The 22667-nt window shown below is 49.4% G+C and overlaps 1 protein-coding gene across 1 annotated transcript in view; it reads right to left on the bottom strand.

Annotated features, from left to right (window-relative positions):
- Positions 1-2301: 2301 nt before the first annotated feature.
- The window catches only part of LOC142313073 (uncharacterized), a 77905-nt gene continuing 57539 nt past the window's right edge, over positions 2302-22667 (bottom strand). Inside the window, exons 5-8 of the mRNA XM_075352057.1 lie at positions 7709-7826; positions 7528-7625; positions 6373-6463; positions 2302-3246 (exon numbers count right to left, since the gene is read on the bottom strand). Coding sequence (XP_075208172.1) covers positions 2318-3246; positions 6373-6463; positions 7528-7625; positions 7709-7826 — 1236 coding nt within the window. The 3' untranslated portion in view covers positions 2302-2317. The remainder of the gene's footprint in view (positions 3247-6372; positions 6464-7527; positions 7626-7708; positions 7827-22667) is intronic.

The following is a 22667-nucleotide window of genomic DNA, read 5'->3' as shown; positions in this document are numbered from 1 at the left end:
GCGTCACACATAGCGATGTGTGCTGCCGCAGGAGCGACGAACTACATCGTTACTGCTGCAGTAACGATAATCGAGAATGGACCCCCATGTCACCGATGAGCGATTTTGCACGTTTTTGCAACGATGCAAAATCGCTCATCGGTGTCACACGCGGCAACATCACTAATGCGGCCGGATGTGCGTCATAAATTCCGTGACCCCAACGACTCCGCATTAGCGTGTAAAGCCCCCTTAATTTTGATCTTCAGTGTATATTGACAGACCCTGGGACAATTAGATTGCACACAGGGGGACTTCCTTTCAGTAAGCATGTGACTTATGAATGTAATTGCTTGCACCAGAAGTTTTAAAAATTAGTAAATACATATACACGATATTTTTTTTATTTTATCCCATAAATGTAATTTTTTTTCTGTATTTTTCTCACGTCACTTCCCCAACTTAGACTATTTAGTGCTGATGCATCACACACAAATCGAATAGCAAAAATATATAAACACAGGTTGTAATATAACAAAATAAGTAAAAAACCAAGGGGAATGATTGGGTGAATACTTTCGAAAAGGCACTGTATATTGCTAATATCTCTGCAATGGAGAAGTAAAATAAAAAAAAAAAAAACCCAGAAAAACCAAACACATTTTATTGCATTCTGCAGCCACTATTACATTGTGTATAAAGTACAACATGGCGAATTTTGGTGAAAGGTCCGATTATTGTTGCTACTTAGCAACCTCACCCACCTTGCACATGCATCTTATCACATTGGTTTACTTTATATTCTGAGAAATAGAAAATTCCCTTTTTAATATATAAATAACAGGCTGTGATATTTTGATTTATGTGTTTTTAATACTATTCAGTTTAACAGTTGTCATTTGTACTGATGTCAAAGATGCAAAGGCCAAAGAAAGAGTCAAACTACACTGGATTTTGTCTAGTTGTGTGTCTGCCCTGCTCTCTCAGTTTGGAGATAGCGAATTCTGAAAACAGTCCTTCTGTTCACTCTTCATGCAGCATTAAAAAGAAATGTTAAGTAATGATTAGTAATAAGTCTTTAGACCAGTTAACAACTGGCTCAGTGATAGAAAACAGAGGGTGGTTATCAAAGGAACACACACTGATTGAGCGTAATTAACACTGGTTTATTACTGGGGTCAGTATTGGACCCTCTTCTTTTCAAAATATTTATTAAAGTTCTTTGTGAAGTCATACAGAATAGATTTCAGCATTTGCAAATGATACTAAGTTCTGCAAGGTAATCCACAGCTGAAGATGATGTCACATTATTAAAATAACCTTCACAGAGGGATTTGGGGAGGAGGGAGGCTTGCAGTGAGAAAGAGAAAGTGAATATTAATAGGGTAAATGTAAAGTCAGGCATCTGGGCCAAGGCAACAAAGGGCCAGCATGACTTTGCTCCAGCACAAAAAGAAAAGTTCGGTCTGACCTCACAAATGCTCTTCTGAAGATTTCCCATTCTTGTATGTCTATGGATTTGGAATTTGAGACCAAAAAAACATCCTGTAGGTCTAATATGTAGATGTTCTAATACTTTTGTTCATATAGTGGATATGTATTTCATACACTATATATATTAATATAAAATATTCAGTGCACAGGTGTGAAAAATATTTCAGCTATTTAGATTCTATTTTATTATTGTATTCATTTGGGGAAAAACATTCCTTACATTCAGAACATGAATTTGGTCTCTCCCCTTTATATGTAACACGACTTTATCAAAAATTAAGAGAATTTTTTTTAAAATAAAACATTTTCCACAATCTGGGTATAAAAATGTCTTCTCAACTATGTGAGCTCTTTAATGTTTAATATTAGTTGTTTTGAAACAAAAGCATTTTATTTTAACAAGTACTATATGTACGGGATTACATAAATAGGGTTATCAGAAATTTAAGAATCATCTCTTAAAATCTAAAGTTTTATTATTATCAGTTAAAACAACCCAAGTAGAAAAAACACCATAGCAAACAATAACCCATCCGAAAGGGTAATGATATACAGGGACTACAAGCAGGGCTAAAGATATAATAGACAGTTAGTGGTAGTAGAAGCAAAAAATACAAACACAGACCCTTGATTAGGGCTGTGGACTAAGGTAGCCCTATTGATACCCTAGGGCTCGCTCCACTGTCTATTATATCTTAGTTCTGCTTGTAGTCCCTGTATATCATTACCCTTTCTGATGGGTTATTGTTTGCTATGGTGTTTTTCTACTTGGGTTGTTTTAATTGATAATAATAAAACTTTAGATTTTAAAGGATTTTTCTGAAAAAAAGCATTTACCACAATCTCAGGACAGATATGGTTTATTCCCTCTGTGACTTTTTTGGTGACTAATCAAATGTGATTTAGACACACAACCTTTCCCACATTCTGTACAAGAAAATGGCTTCTCCCCTGTGTGAGTTCTCTGATGTGTAACAAGACCAGATTTGTGATTAAAACATTTCCCACACTCTACACATAAAAATGGCTTCTCCCCTGTGTGAGTTCTCTGATGTGTAACAAGACTTGATTTCTGCTTAAAACATTTCCTACATTCTGAACATGAAAATGGCGACTCCCCTGTGTGAGTTCTCTGATGTGTAACAAGAGTTGATTTCTTTGAAAAACATAACCCACATTCTAGGCATGGATATGGCTTCTCCCCTGTGTGAGTTCTCTGATGTGTAACAAGACTGGATTCCTTTGTAAAACATTTCCCACATTCTGGACATGGATATGGCATCTCCCCTGTGTGACTTCTCTGATGTATAAGGACATGTGATTTCCTTCCAAAACATTTCCCACATTCTGCACATGAAAATGGTTTCTCCCCTGTGTGAGTTCTCTGATGTCTAACAAGAATTGATTTCTTTGTATAACATTTCCCACATTCTCGACATGAATATGGCTTCTCCACTGTGTGACTTCTCTTATGTACAGCAAGGGTTGATTGACAATTGAAATATTTCTCACACTCTGAACATGAAAATATCTTCATTCCTTTGATAGTTATAACATCCCTTCTGTGACTTTTATTTTCCTTAACAGCCTGTGATGATTCAGAAGATAGGACCTGTTTAATAGGATCAGATGATGATAGACCTTTGCTGTGAAACACTGAGGATACAGCTGGGATAATGTAATGTTCTTCATATGTGTCTTGTGGCACACTAAGATTATATGATTGAAAGTTTGAAGATGTCAGAAGTCCCTCTGTTCTACTAATACAGTCGCCTGCTAAGAAAAACACTTGTATTACTTTTTCAAAAATATAAACTTGGAAATAGTTTTCTTAAATTATATAAAATGTTCAATAAAATTAAAAGTCATGTTGCAAAATTCGATAATTCAGTAATATGTTGGTGGTATTCTAACCAAAGAGCACAGAGCGAGGACCACTAGATAATGATATCAGGCACCAGGATCGGCTCTAGTAGTTTTCCAATTCAGTGGTGAATTCAGCATCTTCCTAGGTTCATGTCTCTAGAGCGTCGGTCACCAGTATTTTGTAGTAAGATCCTCAGTGGAGAATCATAAATGAGCCTGTCAGTCAGTACTATTAGGGGTCTGTCCGGCACAATCCCTGGTAGCCACATGCATTTTACTGCAGAACAGAGGAGCAGTACGATTATGTATGATGAAACTCAGACTTTGTAGAAAGTGGAAAATTGGAAAAGTAACTTTATTTGTAAAGTGGTTTTATCGTGTTGTTAAAAAAAGCGGGAGAATGTGATAAATGAATATACACAGCTATACACCTCATCCCCTGACCTCACCCCCGCTGTAATATATAACACCAGTCACTGTCTGTCTGCAGTCTCCATCATATCTGCTCTCTATGTGAAACTCAACCTTTTCCAACACTGATATCCTTCTACTCCCTACGTCTACTAACCTCCCTAAACCTGACATCTCCCTCTCTGTCTGCGGCACCATGATAACTCCTAGGCCGCAGGCTCACTGTCTGGGTGTTATGCTTGACACTGATCTTTCCTTCACCTCCTATATACAATCTCTCATCCACTCTTGTCACTTGCACCTGAAGAACATCTCTAGAATCTGCCCCTTTCTAACCATGGAAGCTACAAAAACCCTCACCGAGGCCCTGATCCACTCTCACATCGATTACTGTAATTCTCGATTAATTGGCCTCCCCATCACTAGACTTTCCATTCTCCAGTACATACTTAATGCTGCAGCCAGGGTCACCTATCTGGCTAATCGTTATTCAGACACTTTCGCTCTGTGCCATTCATTACTCTAATACTCGTGGGAGATGTAGAGGCAGCAAGCAGGAGTAGTGGACCCACTGGACCACAGGGGGACCTAGCTTACCCTTTAGAGGGATAAGCTTAACTAAGCGCCCACCGCAAGGCAAACACCAGGTTCCACTGCCAGGGTAGTGACCGGGACTGTGGCAGCTGACCCCCAGGGCAGGTGACGGACTCAGGTTTAGACACAGGTACAGGCGGGGTGACTGAGGCAGGCTGGACAGGTGGGTACGGACAGGAGTGATGGGCACGGCAGGGATAGACAGGTATGGGAAGGCAGGTACAGGACACTGGTAGAGTGAGAAACTGACTAACTAGGAGTGATGCGCAGACACCTCTCCTAATGGGAGGATGCCTTAAATCCATACTGCATCACCGCTATAGGCTGAAAGCATTTCCAGGAAATGGTGCACCAGCCTTTTAACAGGAAGGCCAATGTGTGCACCCTAAGCACACTCCTGAGAGACTTGAGCTGCGTATACAGGCCCAGGGAAGGGAAGGAGACAGCAGCAGACGTGGATTGCCGGGTGAGAGCGTGGGAGGACGTGACCCGACCAGAGAGATGAGTAAGTTAGCGTTTCTGCAGGGACGCCGGCGCTTCAATTACATTGGCTGCTCATACACTATAGGATCCAATTTAAATTGCTTGTTCTCACCCACAAAGCTGGCTCTTCATAACACGACACCCCCTACATCTCCACCCTCATCTCTGTCTATCACCCCACTCGTTCTCTATACTCCGCAAACGACTTTCAACTAACATCAACATTAATCCAAATCTCCCAGTCCCGGATCCAATACTTCTTCCGAGCTGCACCAATCCTCTTATATGCTCTACCCCAAGAAACTAGGATGATCCACAACTGCATATCTTCAGACATTCCCTAAAAACACATCTTTTTAGGGTGGCCTATCACCCTCCCTAATCAAAATCAATTCATATATATCCCCTCCACCTTTTTTCAGAACATAATTCTCTCTTAAACTCCACAGCACCCAAAAGCATTACAGAGATCAGCTGGTGACTGGCTCATGCAGCCTTTATCTATGCCCACTTTTTCAAGATGGCTGCACCGTCCTCGTAAATAAGCACTTGAACCTTGTGTAACCCCCACCTCACCCCATTGTAGATTGTAAGCTCTTATGAGCAGGGATGTCTTTTTGATTTAATTATTCTATGTTGTATAACAGCTGTCGGGCTTTATCTTGGGTGGCTATCAAAATTGGAGGGACCGCACGCCTGTTTTTTAAATTATTTATTTATATAGTTTATAAAAAAGCTGCATACGGTTCCTCCTATTTTGATGCCCAGCCAAGATAAGCGCAGGGTTGGGGGCTGCAGCCTGTAGCCGTATGCTTCATCTGTGCTGGGTATAATAATATGGGGAGACCCTACGCCAATTTTTTATTTATTTTTATTGTACACTATAGACCCACAGACCGGGTCTATGATTTCAAGCGTCAGAGAGGCTGTCACACAGGCTGGGGGCGCTGTCTGACTGCAACCAATCAAAGACGTCGGTAGGCGGGGGAAACAGTGAATATGCATGAGCCTAATGAGCGGTCCTGGAAGAAGAATGAGAGACCATGGTAGCAGTTACAGCCATGCAAGTGACTCGGAAGTATAGCATGCTCGCTTTATTATGTTTTTTTTTATTTTTACTTTATAGGTGCCTTTGAACCCACATGGGGGTGCACTTCACAGTCCGGTCCGCCCATCACTATTTTGTACAAAAATCGCAACAAAATCAGAATGAAAAAAACACACCAAAAACGCATCATCAATACCAGCGTTTTGTTTGTTTTTCTTTTTACATTTCCTGGCTCTCTGGGGCAAGGTGCAGTTTTGATGTCTTGAAGGTGCAGTTATTTTGTGACAACAAAATTGCAGCATGCGCATGTAGATTAACTATTCTAATGGCACATTAAGTCAAAGCTAGATGCATAGTAAGACATTAATGACCCCTGTAAAAGACCATAAGGCCCATCTCTAAACAAAATGTCCACTAAGTTAAACTAGTCCCACATCATAGCAGCTGCTGAATGAGCAGAATCTGTGACTTCTCTGCATTTAGTGGTCACTACTCACCTGGGCGGTTATCTGTAGGAATCTCCTCTTTACTCCGCTCATCACCCCTCACATATGTCTCTGTAGTATTAATATGGGGCAGATCTTCCCCCTGAAACAAATATTGTAAAAGCCACAGACAGATGGAGAAGTCATATCTATGATCAGCTCTAATCCTGCCATCTCCACCGCTCTCATTACACAAGTATAAAACATACAGTGTGTCCAACCATATCCTGTCCACCACCATTAACTTGAGAATGGCAGCAGCTATAGGCATAGAAGTGGTGTCTAGGTATAATAAAGTAGCGATGCGCTATACAATGAAACCACCTATAGCGCCACCTGGAAAACAACGGAAAACAACGGAGTTAGCATTTTTATCTCGAAAACAGAACAAGATAGAGAAAAAAGTGAATTAAATTTTTTTAGGGCATCATCAATTTAATACAAATTGACACCTTGCATACAGAAATGCTATGATATGAAACCCATGACCCCCCAAAACATTGAATACTGGTCACGCATAGATATGGCGCTCATTTAACTTTGATGCTCAAAGTGGCCCCCGTCAGTTGCAATGCACATCTGGACTCTGGACAGCATACTGTATCTTGCTGCACGTTGTGCAATATGGTAGGTGACACGTTTGCACAAGCATCTGTGATACGTCGTCGTAGGTCCTGCAATGTTGGTGGTGGGGTCGCATACACCTGATGTTTGATGTGACCTCACAGAAAGAAGTCCAATGGGGTCAGGTCAGGTGAGCATGGAGGCCACTCCACACAGCCACCATACCCAATGACTTGTAGGAAGGTCTCCATGAGGTATCGCTTCACGTCCGCAGCCTTGTGAATTTTACACGTTCTAATCATAGCATTTCTGTATGCAAGGTGTCGATTCGTATTGAATTGATGATGCCCTACAACTTTGTAATTCACTTTTTTTCTCTATTTCGTTCAGTTTTCGAGATAAAAATGCTAACTCCATTGTTTTCCACCAGGTGGCGCTATTGCGTAGTGCATGGCTACTTTACTGTGCCTAGACATCACTTCTATGCCTATTCCTGCTGCCGTTCTCAAGTTAATGGCGATGTACAGGATATGGGTGAGCACAAGACCTTCACAGCCGTCTACACATCATAGGGAGATTTCATGGCACCTTCTCTCCATCTACCTGAGGATCCTGAGGAACATCGGGATCTTCTTGTTTACAGTCCTGTGGGAGAAGAGGATGGGGACATCTCTCTGGTGTTGCCCTCTTACTGGATAGAACTGGAGGAGACACATACAGGGACTGTATTCATTCCTTACATACAGATAATTATAGGCCGTGTGTATTTAGTCCTGTCTATTACCTGGTGATGTGAGGGGCTGGGGAACCTCCATCATGACGTCCTTGTACAGATCTTTGTGTCCTTCTAAATACTCCCACTCCTCCATGGAGAAATAGACGGTGACGTCCTGACACCTTATAGGAACCTGACACATACAATGATACCGTCACCCCCGATCCCTTCATAGCGTTACTATATAATGTCCCAGCATTCCCAGCAGTGTCACCTCTCCAGTCAGCAGCTCAATCATCTTGTAGGTGAGTTCTAGGATCTTCTGGTTATTGATGTCCTCATGTATCGGGGGGTGAGGTGGAGGCCCCGTGATTGGGCTCAGGGGTCTTCCCCATCCCTCAGACACAGGGGCCTGACAGCGCTCACTAGAGGTCTTCTTCACTACTGTGTAATCCTGGTTATGGAGAGACACAGTAATAAATCTCACTCCAGACATTTCCAGAGTCCTCACCTCTCCAGTTCTGTCCATCTGTTATTCCCATAGATAAGAATGATGTAATGTGACGTCATCAGAATCTCTCACCTCTCCAGTAAGCCGGAAGAGGATCTCTAGGGTGAGGTGTAATATCCTCTCCGCCATCTTGTCCCTCTCCATATCCATCCTTCACGGGGCAATCAGGAGAATTCTCTTCTATAGAAGATCTCCACTGAGAGGATCCGATAGTGTAGAGACCTGAATGGGGAGAAGAAAGGGGCCAAGGACCGAGGGCAGAAAGGGGCCGAGGGAAGAAAGGGGCCGAGGACCGAGGGCAGAAAGGGGTCGAGGACCGAGGGCAGAAAGGGGCCGAGGGCAGAAAGGGGCCGAGGAGTGAGGGCAGAAAGGGGCCGAGGACTGAGGGCAGAAAGGGGCCGAGGACTGAGGGCAGAAAGGGGCGAGGACTGAGGGCAGAAAGGGGCCAAGGACTGAGGGCAGAAAGGGGCCGAGGACTGAGGGCTGAAAGGGGCGAGGACTGAGGGCAGAAAGGGGCGAGGACTGAGGGCAGAAAGGGGCCGAGGACTGAGGGCAGAAAGGGGCGAGGACTGAGGGCAGAAAGGGGCCGAGGACTGAGGGCAGAAAGGGGCCGAGGACTGAGGGCAGAAAGGGGCCGAGGACTGAGGGCAGAAAGGGGCCGAGGACTGAGGGCAGAAAGGGGCGAGGACTGAGGGCAGAAAGGGGCGAGGACTGAGGGCTGAAAGGGGCGAGGACTGAGGGCAGAAAGGGGCGAGGACTGAGGGCAGAAAGGGGCCAAGGACTGAGGGCAGAAAGGGGCCGAGGACTGAGGGCAGAAAGGGGCCGAGGACTGAGGGCAGAAAGGGGCCGAGGACTGAGGGCAGAAAGGGGCCGAGGACTGAGGGCAGAAAGGGGCGAGGACTGAGGGCAGAAAGGGGCCAAGGACTGAGGGCAGAAAGGGGCCGAGGACTGAGGGCTGAAAGGGGCGAGGACTGAGGGCAGAAAGGGGCGAGGACTGAGGGCAGAAAGGGGCCGAGGACTGAGGGCAGAAAGGGGCGAGGACTGAGGGCAGAAAGGGGCCGAGGACTGAGGGCAGAAAGGGGCCGAGGACTGAGGGCAGAAAGGGGCCGAGGACTGAGGGCAGAAAGGGGCCGAGGACTGAGGGCAGAAAGGGGCGAGGACTGAGGGCAGAAAGGGGCGAGGACTGAGGGCTGAAAGGGGCGAGGACTGAGGGCAGAAAGGGGCGAGGACTGAGGGCAGAAAGGGGCCAAGGACTGAGGGCAGAAAGGGGCGAGGACTGAGGGCAGAAAGGGGCGAGGACTGAGGGCAGAAAGGGGCTGAGGACCGAGGGCAGAAAGGGGCTGAGGACCGAGGGCAGAAAGGGGCGAGGACTGAGGGCAGACGGGTTTCCTCACTTCCGGCCTCTCATAGTTGGGGCGTTTGTATCTACCAGAGGAAAAGGAACAAAAACCTCACGATTCATAGAAATCAGCGAGAGAAAAACACCAAGAAAGTCTCAGAGTTGAATGGGTTAATGCCGCCTGAGCCCAGTAATAGGGAATCTCCACACACCTCCTCCTGCAGAGCCGCACACTAGATATATGGCTGCTCTGTGCTTCCAGGACCTGTGATGATGTCACATGGAGGGGAGGAGTCAGGGGGTCACATGATCAGCTCCTCAGTGTTGTCTTATATTAACGTGCGCACACTGGATGGGATGAGGTGTGGTGTCAGTGGACGGTTATAGTAAACTATTGTTGCGTATGTATGTGACCCTTGTTGCATATGTATGCGACCCCTGTTGCGTATGTACAGTACAGACCAAAAGTTTGGACACACCTTCTCATTCAAAGAGTTTTCTTTATTTTCATGACTCTAAAAATTGTAGATTCACATTGAAGACATCAAAACTATGAATGAAAACATGTGGAATGAAATACTTAAAAAATTGTGAAACAACTGAAAATGTCTTATATTCTAGGTTCTTCAAAGTAGCCACCTTTTGCTTTCATTACTACTTTGCACACTCTTGGCATTCTCTTGATGAGCTTCAAGAGGTAGTCACCGGAAATGGTTTTCCAACAGTCTTGAAGGAGTTCCCAGAGATGCTTAGCACTTGTTGGCCCTTTTGCCTTCACTCTGTGGTCCAGCTCACCCCGAACCATCTCAATTGGGTTCAGGTCTGGTGACTGTGGAGGCCAGGTCATCTGGCGTAGCACCCCATCACTCTCCTTCTTAGTCAAATAGCCCTTACATAGCCTGGAGGTGTGTTTGGGGTCATTGTCCTGTTGAAAAATAAATTATGGTCCAACTAAACGCAAACCGGATGGAATAGCATGCCACTGCAAGATGCTGTGGTAGCCATGCTGGTTCTGTATGCCTTCAATTTTGAATAAATCCCCAACAGTGTCACCAGCAAAGCACCCCTACACCATCACACCTCCTCCTCCATGCTTCACGGTGGGAACCAGCCATGTAGAGTCCATCCGTTCACCTTTTCTACAAAGACACGGTGGTTGTACCCAAAGATTTCAAATTTGGACTCATCAGACCAAAGCACTGATTTCCAGTGGTCTAATGTCCATTCCTTGTGTTCTTTAGCCCATACAAGTCTCTTCTGCTTGTTGCCTGTCCTTAGCAGTGGTTTCCTAGCAGCTATTTTACCATGAAGGCCTGCTGCACAAAGTCTACTCTTAACAGTTATTCTAGAGATGAGAAGGTGTGTCCAAACCTTTGGTCTGTACTGTATGTGACCCTTGTTGCATATGTATGTGACCCCTTCACACTCTTATTTCAGTCTTTGCTTTATTGAATTCTTTATTGATAAGTTCAGGTGAGGAGAAGATTTGTTGAGCGACTTTAAAATAAAGACGTTTGGAACTGATTGATCTTGATCACAAGTCGCTGAAAATGTGTGTATGACATATATGGAGCAGAGTCGCATGTGTACGATGTGTACGGAGCAGTGCTATGTGTGTACAATGTCTACGTAGCGGAGCTGTGTATGTAATGGAGCCCTGTGTGCACTACGTGTATGCAGTGGATACCCTCTTTTACCAGTTTATTAATCCCCAAAACACCCGTGCAGGTCCAACATAATTCACACGAGGTCCCGAGACGATTCAAGCTCTGCTACATGTAAAGTCACAGCGCGCACTCATGGCACATGACCGCCTTCTATGAGGTTCAGGCAGAGACTGAGCAGCGATCAGTGATTACGTCACTCAAGTTAGTAGCGGCTACAGCTGGAGATTCCCACGGTCCACCACTTGTGACCGCAGGTAACTTGACCTCAGGTGACTTCAGTGACCGCACCTGAGTTCATTCACCGCTCATCACGCAACTCACTTAGTCTGTGCCTGACCATCACAGTGTACGTAGGAAATACTGTGGATAGAAGCGCAGAATAGGGTCTTACCAGGTAATGTAACAGGTAAGTCAAGGTAATTTAGACCCAGAACTGCTGCTTTTGAATCCAGTAATTTGCATGATTTCACGACAAATTTCATTACCACATACAGTAATGACAGTGTTTTTATTAGAAATGTTTTAGAAAAACATTGGAACATGTTAAGCCCGCTTTACATGCTGCAATGTATCTTACAATGTGTCGGCGGGGTCACGTCGTAAGTGACGCACATCCGGCATTGTAAGGTACATTGCAGTGTGTGACAGGTACGTGCGATTGCGATTGAACGGTAAAACGTTCATCACATACACATCGTACCTTTCTCTAGAATTGCACATCAGATTGTTCATCGTACCCGGGGTAGCACACATCACAGTGTGTGACACCCCGGGAACGATGAACAGATCTTACCTGCGTCCTGCGGCTCCCGGCCATCAATGCGGAAGGAAGGAGGTGGGCGGGATGTTTACGACCCGCTCAGCTCCGCCCCTCCGCTTTGATTGGCCGGCTGCCGCGTGACGTCGATGTGACGCCGAACGTCCCTCCCACTCCAGGAAGTGGACGTTCACCGCCCACATCGAGGTCGTATGGACGGGTAAGTACATGTGACGGGGGTTAATCGTTTGTGCGGCACGTTCAACAAATTGAACGTGCCGCACATACGATGGGGGCGTTGCAAATCGCATACGATATCGTATGCGAATTGCAACGTGTAAAGCAGGCTTTATTAAAAGATCCTATTTTAAAGGATGTTATGCCTACTCATCTAGGTATCACTTTTAGAAGGGCCCCTACCCTGAGAAATATTGTAACCCCCAGCAGGTTGAGAAGTTCCATGGGTATGACGTGCCCACGGGGTCTTGGGAATTACTCATCACTGGGCCGGTGTTGGTTTGGGATGTCACAGCGGCCGGGCCTGATTCCGTGACCCAAGTGGTGTCAATAATAGTGGGGATGGGGTGTGGAGTTTGTATTTGTGATGCCATCTGTGGTGTGTGGCCAAGTATTAGCCGCTGCTGCGGGAGGTCTTCTCTGGGGCGGAAGATCATGTAGCTCGGATGATACGGCTCTCCACAGGCAGAGCTCAGGCCCCAGGGAGGATGTTGGGAGTAGTAATTGCCAATGGCGAAGGGGTGCGATGATGGGAGCGTCAGCAGTAATGGGACGACACAGAGGTTGCAGTCAAAGTTCTTTACTCACTGAGATTGCACCGCCTTTGGAGTGCCGGGCTCTGCTGTTATGGGCTCCAGCCAATCCAGGATAGTGTGGAGGTCAAGGCCAGTGTTTTCTTCTGTGCGTCCTTTCTAGTGGTCTTCCCTGCACCCCAGCTTCTGGGCCATGGAACGGGTCACGGGTGATTGCTGCACTCCTCGTGAACCCTGGGATTACCCTTTTCCTAAGAACCCGGGTCGAGCCTCCAGCTCTGGACCACGGGCCCCTTTCTATTCTGTCTTTTTTTCCCTGACATCTCTTCCTGATGCCTTCTCGACCCCCTTCCTGGGTGCCGACCTGGCACTAACTAAATTTTATGTTAGATGGATCCTAACTTCCCCTGAAGGTGTCCCGCCTCCTGGGTTGCTGAACTAGTGGGCAGGAGGTCCCATACCTCATGATGGCCACCCCCGGCACCTACCCTGGCCCAGTCCCAGTGAAAGAGCTCCCGTGTTATGTGTTGGATGTGTTATGGTGGTTTACCGGTGATGACCTCAACATCCATCGTAAGAGGAAATCCTTTTGCTCTTCCTCTGGTTCGGAAGATTTTCTGATAAAGGGCCATCTCAGATGTCAGTCTTTTTTTATTGTATACCTAATAGAATGCGAGTGTAATAAACAGTATGTGGGTAGGACCTCTCAGACACTCCACAACAGACTTCATTCCCACAGGCAGAATATTAAAACTGTTTTTCAGTACATGGACTCCCTAGGCATTGTACGGTAGTTCATAATAAAAATATTGCTTTAAGGGTGACCCCAGCAAACAGATCCCTCCTAATACCCCTAATAGAGTGGAGGTATTAAGTACAAAAGAAACATTCTGGATATACAAATTAAACACTTTGAAGCCTATAGGTTTAAATGAGGTGACAGATCTGTGTTATTAATATTATTTTATCAATATATTCTTATCCAATTAATAGATTTCTTGGTTTTATATTATTTATTTATATTATAATTTTATATTATCTTAATTAAGATCTAGATTTTTAAATATGTTTTATTTTAATAATTTTTATATTTATACATTTATATAACTATAAATTGTATATGATTGATGTTAATGATACATATTTCTAATTGAGGGATGGGGTGCGTGATTCGGGAACCCCTTATGGGGTCCTGTGTGTGGTCATTCTGGCACTGTCCTTCGCACTGTAGTCATGCAGGAGGGCTTCTCGTTTGAAACTTGTGAACTTTCCGTAATCTGCGCAGACGCAGTGAGGTAATTCCCACGGTCTGAACTCTTTTAACCCCCACGCATGCGCGGTGTGGTTCTCTCCCACGGACCTGAACTCCTGTTACCCCTCACGCATGCGCGGTGTGGTTCTCTCCCACGGACCTGAACTCCTGTTACCCCTCACGCATGCGCACTCCTGCTTTACTCTGGCACTCTCTTTCTGAACCTTCACAGCTAGAATCACTATACTAAGGAATACAAATATATGGTGCACATCAACACTCCCCACCAATAACTAATATTACTTAATTCTATTAAAATTCATTATTTCAGCATTCCTTTTTGTTTTTAAAACTGAAGAAATGTTCATTAATTACTTTCCTCCATGGATTTTTCTTAATTTCTTCCTGAGCGGCTTCATCTGTATTTGCACAACATTAGAACCCGCAGGCGGACCGCCACCTCCATGGCTTCTAACTGGGCCTGTTTAGGGCCCTTATAAAAAAAGAAACTTTTTAAATGTTCACCCATATTGCTTTTCTTGCTTATATTAACTCCTTCTAGTACGTTACCCTCATATGTAGGATTGCCGCACGCGATCTCTGCACACACACACTGTATATTATGTCGGCACTACTATATGAAACCTCTCAACACTTCTTACCCATAAGGACTTTCCTGCTCGTGGTCTCTGAACATTCGCACTGCATATCAATCTTTGCACAACCCGTCACTATACACATGCAGTTTTTTATTTTTCTTCAATTTTTCCCTTTTTCCCTTTCATAAATAATACACGATTGTGAGATTCAAAGTTTTTAATTATTTTTATTTATTTTTTTCTCTCTCTGTAATATCATCATCAATTTCGTTTTTCAGTGCAACCCCCCATTTTTTAACACAATAAATACCATAACCTTTCTTCTCTTCCCATTGTTTATCATGATCCCCTATATAGGGCTGTGGATAGCGCCTCCAGCCAGTGCATTACTACGATCCCCGGTTAATCCCACAGTTCTAGACTCTCAGCATTCTGTTACACCATGTTTTTCCAAAAATAAGACACTGTCTTATATTTTTTTTGCCCCCCAAAAAAGCACTAGGGCTTATTTTTGGAGGAGGTCTTATTCTTGGAGAAACACGGTTGGGGGTAAGTTTACCCCCAAAAAAGTAGACCCCCCCACTTCCCAGGAGACTCATACTCACCAGACCAGGACGTCTGCGTGGTTCCAAGGTCCTCCTGTGATCTCCGGTCAGTGCTGCACCCCATCCTCCACTGCTGCTAGCTGACATACTGACACATACAGCAGATCGCAGGCACACACAGCAGATGACACACGCAGCAGATCACACACACAGCAGATCACACACACAGCAGATCTCACACACACACACACACGCAGCAGATCACACACGCAGCAGATCACACACGCAGCAGATCACACACGCAGCAGATCACACACGCAGCAGATCACACACACGCAGCAGATCACACACACAGCGGATCACACACACAGCAGATCACACACACAGCAGATCGCAGATATACACAGCAGATCACACACAGCAGATCGCAGGCACACACAGCCGATCACAGATATACACAGCCGATCGCAGGCACACACAGCCATCACAGATACACACATCTGATCGCAGGCACACACAGCCGATCACAGATACACACAGCCGATCACAGATCCACACAGCCGATCACAGATACACACAGCCGAACGCAGACACACACAGCCGATCGCAGAAAAACATAGCCGATCGCAGACACACACACACACCTCCCAACTTTTAAAGAAGGAAAAGAGGAACAAAGTTTGCGGCGCGCTCAGCGCGCCATGGCAAATTTTTAGGCCATGCCCCCTAACCACACCCATTTCACAGTCACGCCCATATCCACTCCCCATCCACACCCATTCAGCATGGACACGCAGGCAGCCGGCGGGCCTCCAGCACGGACACGCAGGCAGCTGGCGGGCCTCCAGCACGGACACGCAGGCAGCCGGCGGGCCTCCAGCACGGACACGCAGGCAGCCGGCGGGCCTCCAGCACGGACACGCAGGCAGCCACAGTGAGGCGGCGGGCCGCCCGCACAGACAGGCGGCGGGCCGCCGCACAGACAGGCGACCAGCCGCCCGCACAGAGAGGCAGCGGGCCGCCCGCACAGAGAGGCGGCTGTCCACCGCAGAGACAGGCGGCCGTCCGCCCGCACAGAGAGGCGGCCGGCCGCCCGCACAATGAGGCGGCGGGCCGCCCGCACAGACAGGCGGTGAGGGGCGCCCGCACAGACAGGCGACGGGCCGCCGCACAGAGAGGCGGCCAGCCGCCCGCACAGAGAGGCGGCCAGCCGCCCGCACAGAGAGGCGGCGGGCCGCCCGCACAGAGAGGCGGCCATCCACCGCAGAGACAGGCGGCCGTCCGCCCGCACAGAGAGGCGGCCGTCCACCGCAGAGACAGGCGGCCGTCCGCCCGCACAGACAGGCGGCGGGCCGCCGCACAGAGAGGCGGTGGGCCGCCCGCACAGAGAGGCGGCCGGCCGACCGCACAGAGAGGCGGCCGGCCGACCGCACAGAGAGGCGGCCGGCCGACCGCACAGAGAGGCGGCCGGCCAACCACACAGAGAGGCGGCCGGCCGACCGCACAGAGAGGCTCCGGCCGGGAGGGGAGGGGAGGGGAATCAGCGCTGGGGAGATTCTACATACCTTAGCAGCAGCACAGAGCAGACAGAGACTAGTTTCGGGCAGCGCGCTCCTCTCTGTTATGCCACGTCACGTGTTAGGATGGTAGGAGGGAAAAGCAGGGAGGCGGGGAGAGAGTGGGTGGGCGGAGCCCGGGAGACGGCCGTCCCGCCCGTGGCAACGGGACAAACAATGCAAAGCGTGATAGTACCGCTGTATCCGGGACGGTTGGGAGGTATGCACTCACTCTGCTCTGTCCTCCTGCACTTACTCTGCTCTGTCCTCCTGCACTCACTCTGCTCTGTCCTCCTGCACTCACTCTGCTCTGTCCTCCTGCACTCACTCTGCTCTGTCCTCCTGCACTCACTCTGCTCTGTCCTCCTGCACTCACTCTGCTCTGTCCTCCTGCACTCACTCTGCTCTGTCCTCCTGCACTGACTCTGCTCTGTCCTCCTGCACTGACTCTGCTCTGTCCTCCTGCACTGACTCTGCTCTGTCCTCCTGCACTCACTCTGCTCTGTCCTCCTGCACTCACTCTGCTCTGTCCTCCTGCACTGACTCTCCTCTGTCCTCCTGCACTGACTCTGCTCTGTCCTCCTGCACTGACTCTGCTCTGTCCTCCTGCACTCACTCTGCTCTGTCCTCCTGCACTCACTCTGCTCTGTCCTCCTGCACTCACTCTGCACTGTCCTCCTGCACTCACTCTGCTCTGTCCTCCTGCACTGACTCTGCTCTGTCCTCCTGCACTGACTCTGCTCTGTCCTCCTGCACTGACTCTGCTCTGTCCTCCTGCACTGACTCTGCTCTGTCCTCCTGCACTGACTCTGCTCTGTCCTCCTGCACTGACTCTGCTCTGTCCTCCTGCACTCACTCTGCTCTGTATATTCTGTCTTATATTTTTTTTGCCCCCCAAAAAAGCACTAGGGCTTATTTTTGGAGGAGGTCTTATTCTTGGAGAAACACGGTTGGGGGTAAGTTTACCCCCAAAAAAGTAGACCCCCCCACTTCCCAGGAGACTCATACCAGACCAGGACGTCTGCGTGGTTCCAAGGTCCTCCTGTGATCTCCGGTCAGTGCTGCACCCCATTCTCCACTGCTGCTAGCTGACATACTGACACATACAGCAGATCGCAGGCACACACAGCAGATCACACACACAGCAGATCTCACTCACACACACACACACACACAGCAGATCACACACGCAGCAGATCACACACGCAGCAGATCACACACGCAGCAGATCACACACAGCAGATCACACATACAGCAGATCACACATACAGCAGATCGCAGATATACACAGCAGATCACACACAGCAGATCGCAGGCACACACAGCCGATCACAGATATACACAGCCGATCACAGATACACACAGCCGATCGCAGGCACACACAGCCATCACAGATACACACATCTGATCGCAGGCACACACAGCCGATCACAGATACACACATCCGATCACAGGCACACACAGCCGATCACAGATACACACAGCCGAACGCAGACACACACAGCCGATCGCAGAAAAACATAGCCGATCGCAGACACACACACATACCTCCCAACTTTTAAAGAAGGAAAAGAGGAACAAAGTTTGCGGCGCGCTCAGCGCGCCGTGGCAAATTTTTAGGCCACGCCCCCTAACCACACCCATTTCACAGTCACGCCCATATCCACTCCCCATCCACACCCATTCAGCATGGACACGCAGGCAGCCGGCGGGCCTCCAGGACGGATACGCAGGCAGCCGGCGGGCCTCCAGCACGGACACGCAGGCAGCCGGCGGGCCTCCAGCACGGACACGCAGGCAGCCGGCGGGCCTCCAGCACGGACACGCAGGCATCCGGCGGGCCTCCAGCAGGGACACGCAGGCAGCCGGCGGGCCTCCAGCACGGACACGCAGGCAGCCGGCGGGCCTCCAGCACGGACACGCAGGCAGCCGGCGGGCCTCCAGCACGGACACGCAGGCAGCCGGCGGGCCTCCAGCACGGAGACGCAGGCAGCCACAGTGAGGCGGCGGGCCGCCCGCACAGACAGGCGGCGGGCCGCCGCACAGAGAGGCGGCCAGCCGCCCGCACAGAGAGGCGGCCATCCACCGCAGAGACAGGCGGCCGGCCGCCCGCACAATGAGGCGGCGGGCCGCCGCACAGAGAGGCGGCGGGCCGCCCGCACAGAGAGGCGGCCGACCAACCGCACAGAGAGGTGGCCAGCTGCCCGCACAGAGAGGCGGCGGGCCGCCCACACAGAGAGGCGGCCGTCCACCGCAGAGACAGGCTGCCGTCCGCCCGCACAGAGAGGCGGCCGTCCACCGCAGAGACAGACGGCCGTCCGCCCGCACAATGAGGCGGCGGGCCGCCCGCACAGACAGGCGGCGGGGGTCGCCCGCACAGACAGGCGGCGGGCCGCCGCACAGAGAGGCGGCGGGCCGCCCGCACAGAGAGGCGGCCGGCCGACCGCACAGAGAGGCGGCGGGCCGACCGCACAGACAGGCGGCCGGCCGACCGGACAGAAAGGCTCCGGCCGGGAGGGGAGGGGAGGGGAGGGGAATCAGCGCTGGGGAGATTCTACATACCTTAGCAGCATCACAGAGCAGACAGAGACTAGTTTCGGGCAGCGCGCTCCTCTCTGTTATGCCACGTCACGTGTTAGGATGGTAGGAGGGAAAAGCAGGGAGGCGGGGAGAGAGTGGGTGGGCGGAGCCCGGGAGACGGCCGTCCCGCCCGTGGCAACGGGACAAACAATGCAAAGCGTGATAGTACCGCTGTATCCGGGACGGTTGGGAGGTATGCACTCACTCTGCTCTGTCCTCCTGCACTTACTCTGCTCTGTCCTCCTGCACTCACTCTGCTCTGTCCTCCTGCACTCACTCTGCTCTGTCCTCCTGCACTCACTCTGCTCTGTCCTCCTGCACTCACTCTGCTCTGTCCTCCTGCACTCACTCTGCACTGTCCTCCTGCACTCACTCTGCTCTGTCCTCCTGCACTCACTCTGCTCTGTCCTCCTGCACTCACTCTGCTCTGTCCTCCTGCACTCACTCTGCTCTGTCCTCCTGCACTCACTCTGCTCTGTCCTCCTGCACTCACTCTGCTCTGTCCTCCTGCACTCACTCTGCTCTGTCCTCCTGCACTGACTCTGCTCTGTCCTCCTGCACTGACTCTGCTCTGTCCTCCTGCAATGACTCTGCTCTGTCTTCCTGCACTGACTCTGCTCTGTCCTCCTGCACTGACTCTGCTCTGTCCTCCTGCACTCACTCTGCTCTGTCCTCCTGCACTGACTCTGCTCTGTCCTCCTGCACTGACTCTGCTCTGTCCTCCTGCACTGACTCTGCTCTGTCCTCCTGCACTGACTCTGCTCTGTCCTCCTGCACTGACTCTGCACTATCCTCCTGCACTCACTCTGCTCTGTCCTCCTGCACTCACTCTGCTCTGTCCTCCTGCACTGACTCTGCTCTGTCCTCCTGCACTGACTCTGCTCTGTCCTCCTGCACTGACTCTGCTCTGTCCTCCTGCACTGACTCTGCTCTGTCCTCCTGCACTGACTCTGCTCTGTCCTCCTGCACTGACTCTGCACTATCCTCCTGCACTCACTCTGCTCTGTCCTCCGGCACTCACTCTGCTCTCTCTCTGCTGCTGCTCTTACCTCAGTTGCAGAACAAACGAAGCAGCCGCTGTGGAGAGCCGGTCACATGTGAGAATCCTGGGCAGAAGAGGCAGGCAAAGGGGGCGTGGCCAGCATAGAACGAGCAGCAGGAGGGGACAAGGAAGACATCCCGAGGAGTGTATGTGTCCAGCATTCAGAGGGGGTGTGGACAACAGCAAGCGGCGTGCCCAGCAGCATAGATGCCATGGAAGGCATCCAGAGAGTGTGGCCTGCATCCGGAGGGGGCGTGGTCGACAGAGTGCGGGGGCGTGGCAGCTGCCTCTCACTACAATGCGGGATTACGGAGCTCCCGGGCGTGAGAACGGGACTAGACTATAAAATCGGGGCTGTCCCGCTGTATCCGGGACGGTTGGAAGGTATGCACACAGCCGACCGCAGACACACACAGCAGATCACACACACACACACACACATCCCTTACGGCAGCAGGTGATGAGAGCAAGTCACGTGTCCGACCGCAGGTCCTGTTCGTTGCGCTCCACTGCACTGCCTCTCTGGATTCTCCCGGCGAGAAGAGATCAGTGTCGCTGGATGAGGTGAGTGTGTTTGCGATCCGATGTGTGTGTGTGTGTGTGTGTGTGTGTGTGTGATTTGATGTTTGCGTGTGATCCGATGTTTGTGTGTGCGATCTACTTATGTGTGTGATCTGACTGTGTGTGCGAGATCTGGTGTGTGTGTGTGTGAGAGCTGATTGTGTGTGTGTGTGTGTGTGTGATCTGATGTGTGCGGGTGTGTGATCACTGCAGGTCCTGCCGCTCAGTGTCGGGTGAGTGTAATTGCTGGGTGCCGCTGTGTATAATGAAGTGTCCTGCAGTATCTGTATCTTTTTTAGCTGCACGGACACTTCATTATTGATCCGCGACTAGGACTTATTTTCGGGGGAGGGCTTATATTTAAGCCTTTCTCCGAAAATGCTGAAAATCCCTGCTAGGGCTTATTTTTGGGGGAGGTCTTATTTTTGGAAAAACACGGTATTTCCAATAAATATTTTTGGATTATTCCTTTTCCCTTTTCTCTTTTTGCTTTTTGTTTGTAAGTTCTATATTGTTGCGATATTTCTTACACTTCCAGGACTTTTAAAGTCGTCTTTTAATACATTATGCGTTAAATCTTGTTGCCGTTATTTGATAAGTCCATTGTCCCGCCAGTATTTGAAATACAGCGTGCGGTCCTCTGACGTATCTGTATGTATATATAGGTTCTTTCCTCTGTAGTAGACTGTTGATGTTTCCTTGTATCCTGAAGAAGGAGACAGTTCTCTGAAACACGTCAACCTGAATAAAAGCATAAAGATGAAATAATCAACATCTGATTTTCTGGGGATAGCGCGGCATACACCCGATCTCTCCTCCGTTATGTCTGAATTCGCATTCCAGGGCTGCGACTGCCGCCATCTTTTTTGTGCATTTAGGAGTTGTGACTGGCACAACCCTAATAGGTGAATGAAATTACCTTGGCTTATCTTTAAAGGGAGCTTTACACGGTAGCGATATCAGTAACGATATCACTATCGTGCGTACCCTCCCCCATCGTTTGTGTGACACGGGCATATCGCTGCCCGTCGCGCACAAAATCGCGCAACCCCGTCACACGGCTTACCTGCCCTGCAACGTGGCTATGGCCGGCGATCCGTCTCATTTCTAAGGGGGCGGGTCTTGCGGCGTCACAGCGACGTCACACGGCAGGCGTCCAATAGAAGCAGAGGGGCGGAGATGAGCGGGACGTAAACATCCCGCTCACCTCCTTCCTCCTGCATTGCCGGTGGAGGCAGGTAAGGAGATGTTCTTCGATCCTGGGGTGTCACACACAGCGATGTGTGCTGCCGCAGGAACGAGGAACAACATCGCTAATGAGAGGTAAACGATTTTTGGTTTTAGGACGACCTCTCCACGGCAAACGATTTTTGACACTTTTGCGATCGTTTTAGGTGGCACATAAGTGTCACACGCTGCGATATCGTTAATGACGCCGGATGTGCGTCACTAACGATGTGACCCCTATGATAAAACATTGACGATATCATAGCGTGTAAAGCCCCCTTTACCTTACCTGGTAAGACCCTATTCTGCGCTTCTATCCACTGTATTTCCAACGTACACTGTGATGTTCAGACAGAGACTGAGTGAGTTGCGTGATGAGCGGTGAATGAACTCAGGTGAGGTCACTGAAGTCACCTGAGGTCAAGTTACCTGCGGTCAGAAGATGGGACCATGGGAACCTCCAGCTGTGGCCACGGCTAACCTGAGTGACGTCACCACTGATCGCTGCTCAGTTTCTGCCTGAACCTCATAGCGGCTGGTCGTGTGCCATTGTGACGCCCTGATAAAATCAGGGTTTCACAGATGACTGCACTCCTCTTCAAGGTGCAGGATTCCCTCCTCC

Source organism: Anomaloglossus baeobatrachus, chromosome 5 (genome assembly GCF_048569485.1).
Source record: "Anomaloglossus baeobatrachus isolate aAnoBae1 chromosome 5, aAnoBae1.hap1, whole genome shotgun sequence".
NCBI classification, from domain to species: Eukaryota; Metazoa; Chordata; class Amphibia; order Anura; family Aromobatidae; genus Anomaloglossus; species Anomaloglossus baeobatrachus.
Note: the sequence above shows the minus strand (reverse complement) of the source record. Positions and strands in the feature narration are given on the sequence as shown.